The sequence below is a fragment of the Rutidosis leptorrhynchoides genome, chromosome 7 (genome assembly GCF_046630445.1).
Source record: "Rutidosis leptorrhynchoides isolate AG116_Rl617_1_P2 chromosome 7, CSIRO_AGI_Rlap_v1, whole genome shotgun sequence".
NCBI classification, from domain to species: domain Eukaryota; kingdom Viridiplantae; phylum Streptophyta; class Magnoliopsida; order Asterales; family Asteraceae; genus Rutidosis; species Rutidosis leptorrhynchoides.
The window spans coordinates 109,233,713-109,240,190 of record NC_092339.1 but is presented as its reverse complement, the minus strand read 5'-3'; the positions used below and the strand labels follow the sequence as shown (position 1 = coordinate 109,240,190).

Sequence of the window (6,478 nt, the reverse complement as noted above, 5' to 3'; positions counted from 1 at the left end):
CCCCCACAACACGTCGCGCTAACCCGTGCCCGGCGGCGTGTTGGTTCCAAAACCGGCCAAGCACGCCGGCGTTAAAGAAGGTCTAAGGATGCATTATGTTGGATGTAGTAATGTTTAGCGAGGCTTCAAAGGTAATGCATTTTTTTTACATCAGTTTGAGATCACCATGGGGATTTAACCACCCACGTGTTCATCTCCCGTAGTTGCATAATCCGCCCCTAACTACTGTCCTGGAAGAAAACCGGACCAATCTGAGGGCATGGCCGGTAAAAAAAAAAACCCCTCCCTGCTGCCCCCACACTAAAGCGAAAGGCGGCATGGGTGGATACTTCAGGTCATGAATAACATTGAGTGCAATGTTGCAGCCCAGCGGAGTCGAACTCCTGACCTCTCGCTAAGAAAGACATGACATTACCAGCTGAGTACAACTCAATGTTATAGGTGACGCATTTAGGTTAGTTTCTCGTTATATATTAATTATTAAATCTATAAATTGAGGAGTTGACGATCATCAAACATTAACAAATATACAACAACAACAAAACTCAATCCAACATAAGTGGGGTATGAGGGAGGTAAGATGTCGACAGTTTTTCCCCTATCACAAAATAGAGAGAAATCATTTCTCTACTCAGAATGAAACACCCCAAGAGTGAAGAAAGTCTTCTCTCTCGATGTTGGACCTCCGGCTAATAAGTAGGTTAAAAATTAAAAATAAAATTGTGAGACGACATGAAAATGGGAGAATCAAATTTTCATGAGTTGAACCTGTCTGAAGTTCAATTTAGGCTCTAAGCGACGGTCAAGTCGTCAATAAATCGACGCTTGTTGTTGACTCAATTAATAAAGCCTCCATTAACAAATATAATCTTATCTTATTAAACCTAAGGCTCCATTTAGTTGGAAGAATGTTTTCAAGGGAATGGAATGTGTCATATGAATTGGATTCCGAATAAACTGGAATTGATAAATTCTATGAAATGTGAAAACATGTGTTTTTTTATTGACATAAAATTGAATTCCATTTTATAAAATAACTAAAAAGTTGTACAAAAAAATTTAACGTTTTCGTTTTTCGTATTAATTTCCGAGTCACGTTTAGATTTTTCAAGTTATATTTTCTAATTCGCGTTTCAGTTTTCAGATTCATTAATCGTAAATGTGAACTGTAAATGCGAAACGAAAACGCAAAACAAAAACGCGAATCGAAAACACGACCCGATACGTGAATCTTAAACTCGAAATGAAAACGCGAATCGGAAACGTGAATCTTAAACTCGAAAGGTAATGGGAATCTTAAACTCGAAATGAAAACGTGAAACGTTAGCGCAAAACATAAACGTGAAACGTAATCGTAAAATTCACCCCTTAAACGTAACGCGAAATTTAAATTCGGAATGTAAACTTCATTTTTAAATGTTGAAAGTAAGAACGAAATTAAATTCCATCAAATTTTTGAAGGAATGACAATTCTGTTGAATAGTGGAATGTTAAGATTCCAACGGAATCTTATTTTTTTGATTTTGTGAACACACCATACGTTGGAATTGAATTCCAATTCGGTTGGAATACTATGGGATTCGGTCAACTAAACGGACCCTAAAAAAACATCTGCACTCTACTTTTTCCCGGAAAAATTAAATTTTTAAACTGGTACTCAAATTTAAACAATCATGTTGGGCAAACGAAAGTCATTTTGGGCCTACAATAACTTTTATTATGAAATTGGCTCAAATACACTTTTTTTTAAGTTTTATTTCAAAATACACTTTTTGTAAAAAAATTGTCTTTTTATACCATTGGGTAGACTAAAGTGTTGGTCGACCACCATATACCTTGGTCGACCACCTCATTTTTCAAGGTGGTCGATCAAGCTTCATTGAGGTCTCGGTCGACTACTGTGTATTCATGGTCGACTACCTCCCATATTTTCATGGTCGACTACCCCCACAAAAAATAACGCGGGCGACCCAAATGGTGGTCGACTACCCATTTAAGACTTTTTTATTATTATTATGAGAGGTAGTCGACCCAAAATATGAAGCTTGGGTAGTTGACCATTTAAGACTTTTTTATTATTATTATGAGAGGTAGTCAACCCAAAATATGAAGCTTGGGTAGTCGACCACCATTTGGGTCGCCCGCGTTATTTTTTGTGGGGTAGTCGACCATGAAAATATGAGAGGTAGTCGACCATGAATACACAGTTGTCGACCGAGACCTCAATGAAGCTTGGTCGACCACCTTGAAAAATGAGGTGGTCGACCAAGGTATATGGTGGTCGACTAACACTTTGGTCTACCCAATGGTGTAAAAAGACAATTTTTTTTACAAAAAGTGTATTTTGAAATAAAACTTTAAAAAAAAGTGTATTTGAGCCAATTCCCCAATTTTATTTAGAGGCCTAAATCATCTAAAGTGACCCAATGGGCCAAAATTAAAATATTATCCGATCATTACACCTAAAACTCTAAAGCTAGGACTCAGATCGATACGCCGCCGATCAGCTTTTTGGCTCGAACATCTTCATCCTTCTTTGCTCAAAGGTATTATCCATCCAATCACTGATTTAAATTCCTTCATATATCTATGCATCTATGTATTAATGTATATTGTTTATATGTAACTGTTAGGTATGAGTTTCAATTCGTAATCTAGGGTTTCGTTCATTTCACAGCTCCAATTTTAATCATAGATGATAATTATTATGCTATTTTTTTTTATACATTAAATCATTTAGCTACCTGTTTCAGTTTTGATAAGTTTCTGTCTTATGTTTATGATGCTTTTGAACTAATTAAGTTATTGTTTACTGCCATAAGTATTTGATTGATTTAAATATTAAATTAAATATAAATGTTATACAGATTAAAGCCAATTAATACAAACAAGGAAAATGGCATCACTAAAGGAAGTTCTAACACGGAAGCCAGTGCTTGCAACGGTACGGTTAACCATTCCAGCCGGTGGTGCAAAACCTGGCCCACCAGTAGGTCCTGCAGTTGGTCAATACAAGGTTAACCTAATGGCATTCTGCAAAGACTTTAACGCACGGACACAAAAGTACAAGCCGGATGCTCCTATTTCTGCAACTGTTACGGTGTTTAAGGACAACACGTTTGAGCTTAATCTTCGTTCGCCTTCAGTCACTTGGTATTTGAAAAAGGCGGCTGGAATTGAGTTAGGGAGTGGGCGGGCAGGGCATGTTGTGGCATCAACGCTGACTCCAAAACATATTTATGATATAGCAAAGGTGAAGCAATCGGATCCGTATTGTCAGTATATGTCATTGGAGGCGATATCGAAGTCGATTATAGGTACGGCTAACTCTATGGGGATTAAAGTTGAGAAGGAGTTGAAATGATTAATCTTGATTTGTTATAATGTTATGTTTTGTAGACTAGTGTATTTCAGATGAAATGTCTGGATTTGAGTGTTATGGGTTGCTAGTATTAAACACTTAATATCTTCATTTATGAAGTTATATGATGTTTCTTGTGATGACAATTGAAAAGCAAGTTCCTTTTCTATTGCTTTATAAATAATTTTAAGTGTTGATTATGACACTCTTTACGGTTTAGGCTTTTACTTATTTGGTTGTCTGTCCCATTTAATAGTTTAGTTTGTTGCTCGTTCTGTGCTGCAAATATGTTTGTTGTGGCTTTTCTACTGTTATCTATTGAACCTTATTTGGAGCTCGTTTACTGCATAACTGTTGGGAACCTTATAATATATCTTTAGCTGTCTACTCTTTCGTTCCTATTTTTTCGAGATTTATGTTAATAGGATGTGTCTTACGTTTATACTATGGGAGGTGATCCTCACACCATTTTTTAGTCCGTACATACCTTTTATCATTAACTTACTATTATACCATTACTTAAAATAGTGTAAGTTCAACTTGCTAGAGTAACCTAGGGGATAAATTGTAAAGTTTATGATAAAAAATGTGTATGGATATGGTGTGTGAGAATCACTCTCGTTATATTATAGTTGAATCTCTTTACACCCTTTAAAAAAAAGGTTTTGTTTCAGAAACCTAAGTTGGGCCGAGTCACATTCCCATGTTCAACACATGAGAGGTGAACGAGCTGACATGGCGCTAAGACAACATTGTTTTTGGGAACATAATCGAATCCTTTATTTCATAGGTCCTATGCTCTTACGAGCCAACATCCAGGTTAAATGCTTGGGGACTACTTACGCTCGTTAGTTATATATCTTCGTTCTTTAAATAAAGCTTTCTTGAAAAGTGAACCGTAACTGCAATTTTTTAGTGAATATCTGAATGTGTAACTCCATCTTCATCCAACTTCCCTTGTACAGTACAAGATCTATTGTTAATTGTTGAACATGACACCATGATTTTTTGAGTTCCGGTCAAAAGGCCTAATTTAAGCTGTTAATTACATATTGTGCGTGTATCTATATAAATTTCCATTCATTCAAAATCATAACTTGATCATAACATATGTAAACTGATGTGTTGCAATGAAATATGAAATGATAATGATCTAACAGGTGACCAGTGATCAAACATCAACTTGCTGAAAAGCTTTCTTACTTTAGGAGTTTGGGTGTAAGCGAAAATTCCTATCGAAAGGCTGCCATTGTTCTTCCATCTTTGGATACTTAATCCTTCTTTAATTTATAGATGTGATATCACAAATTGATCATAATCATAAAGACATAAGAGATATAAACTGAAGTGTTGCTATGATGAGTTACAGGTGTCTAGATATCACACAGACTTGCTGAAAAGCTTCATCGTTTGAGGTTGAATCGAAAAGCTGCCATCTTTAATCAGGGTTGGTAGCACATAACTCTAACCATAGTTTCAAATAAGACAAGGTCCTATGAATATTGGTCAGCCCCATATGAAGTCAGCGTCTTGAGTTGGGAGTCTAGACCAACTCGCTATTGACATATATATTTATTTTGGTCATGAAGCACAACATTATCATCTTTTTCTACTTCTAAATAGCCAGTGTTGAATTTAGGCCGTCTTTATCCATCTTTGCTAGCACGTCATCAATTTTACTAGCAGCATACCAACTACGATCTGATTGCATCTACCCTTAATACTATAAGAGCTGGTCGAGGGCAAGCCCGCCCATTTTTAAGACGTATAGCTTGGTTTTGTAATGATCATGACGACAAGACGTTAAGAAATGAATCCCCTTTCTATTTTTCGAAAGGCGGCAAAAATTATGTTTCTTATCCTATGTTGACAATAAGTACTGGGGTAATATCAGAAATTCAGAATCCGGAATCAGGTTAAGTTGGAAACCAAAATGACATTAGTGTTCCCAGTCCCACATTGGCCGAGTGTAGATTACAAAGAGGAGGTACATGCCTTATATAAACAGAGACCAACCAAGTTACAAATCATACATTTCTCTGCCTTTTGGCTAAGATCAAGTGTAGTATCTGTTTTTATCAGTTTAATATCTGATATGTGAGCCATCGGTTCACTCGATATTAATCTTATTTTTCATGGCAAAGGTCCACCACAATAGCTTGCTATTACGCCTTAGTGTTGCACTATTGCTTTGGCTTACCCCTCCAATTCTCAATTTCAAATCTTGTTATCAAGTTGTTAAGTGCAAATACATTTCAGCATTCAAATACATTATATACTTAGTGCCCTGTATGAGTGTATGTTTTTATTCTTTTTTTTTTTCCTGTTAAATATTACATGAATTGGACATCCTAATCTATGTTGGCCACAAAATACAACATTATGACCTTGTTCTAGGTCTAAAATCAAATTTATCTAGTTAGATAATAGATAAAAGTTGGTTACATATGGTTAATAAAACGTGTTTCATAAATAAGAGTTGTTAAATATGATTACAAAACTATATTTCATATAGAGAAATTGATGTAAGCTATGTTTATTCTTAGATATGATGTTATCATTTAGATAATGTAAGCACTTGATTTGGTTATATACCCGCACCATTAGTTGAGGATACGATCCAGTTACCAACGAGTAAACAACTGTTGGGACAAATCACGTTAATCATCGATCACACCCTTAGACTTCGCTTCTACAAACATTGACACACTGTTCATTAAAGTATATCGCAATCCTGCCATCTCGATCTTCTTTAAATCGCTCATCGAACGGGTAAAATGCAACCAACGCCTAGATGAAAGGCTCCTCCATCACTTTCGTATTAAAAATTTATCGACACCATTGGGCCGATTGAAATACATGCATCGTTATGTGCTGCAAATATGCTTCGTGTAGGTTGTATCTCATTTTAGCATTATTAGTGTGTTGTAAAACTTGGAAATAATGATTACTCGGTTTTTGGAGTGGTCCGAACCGATTAATCAAAATCTGTTAAAAATCAGTAACTGCAAGTTTTATGTGAATACCTGAATGTGTAACTCCATCTTCAACCAACTTCGCTTGTACAGTACAAGATCTATTGTTGAATGTTGACCATGACAGCATGATTTTTTGACT

The 6,478-nt window shown here is 35.9% G+C and overlaps 1 protein-coding gene and 1 pseudogene across 1 annotated transcript; both read left to right on the top strand.

Annotated features, from left to right (window-relative positions):
• The first annotated feature begins 2,431 nt into the window (after positions 1-2,431).
• Positions 2,432-3,536, top strand: LOC139858440 (uncharacterized). Its single transcript, XM_071847287.1, has 2 exons — positions 2,432-2,546; positions 2,868-3,536. Exon 2 carries the CDS (start codon positions 2,897-2,899, stop codon positions 3,362-3,364), a length of 468 nt encoding a protein of 155 aa, XP_071703388.1. The 5' UTR covers positions 2,432-2,546; positions 2,868-2,896; the 3' UTR covers positions 3,365-3,536.
• A 1,854-nt stretch (positions 3,537-5,390) lies between these two features.
• Positions 5,391-5,566, top strand: LOC139860793 (U2 spliceosomal RNA; annotated as a pseudogene).
• The last annotated feature ends 912 nt before the right edge of the window (positions 5,567-6,478 follow it).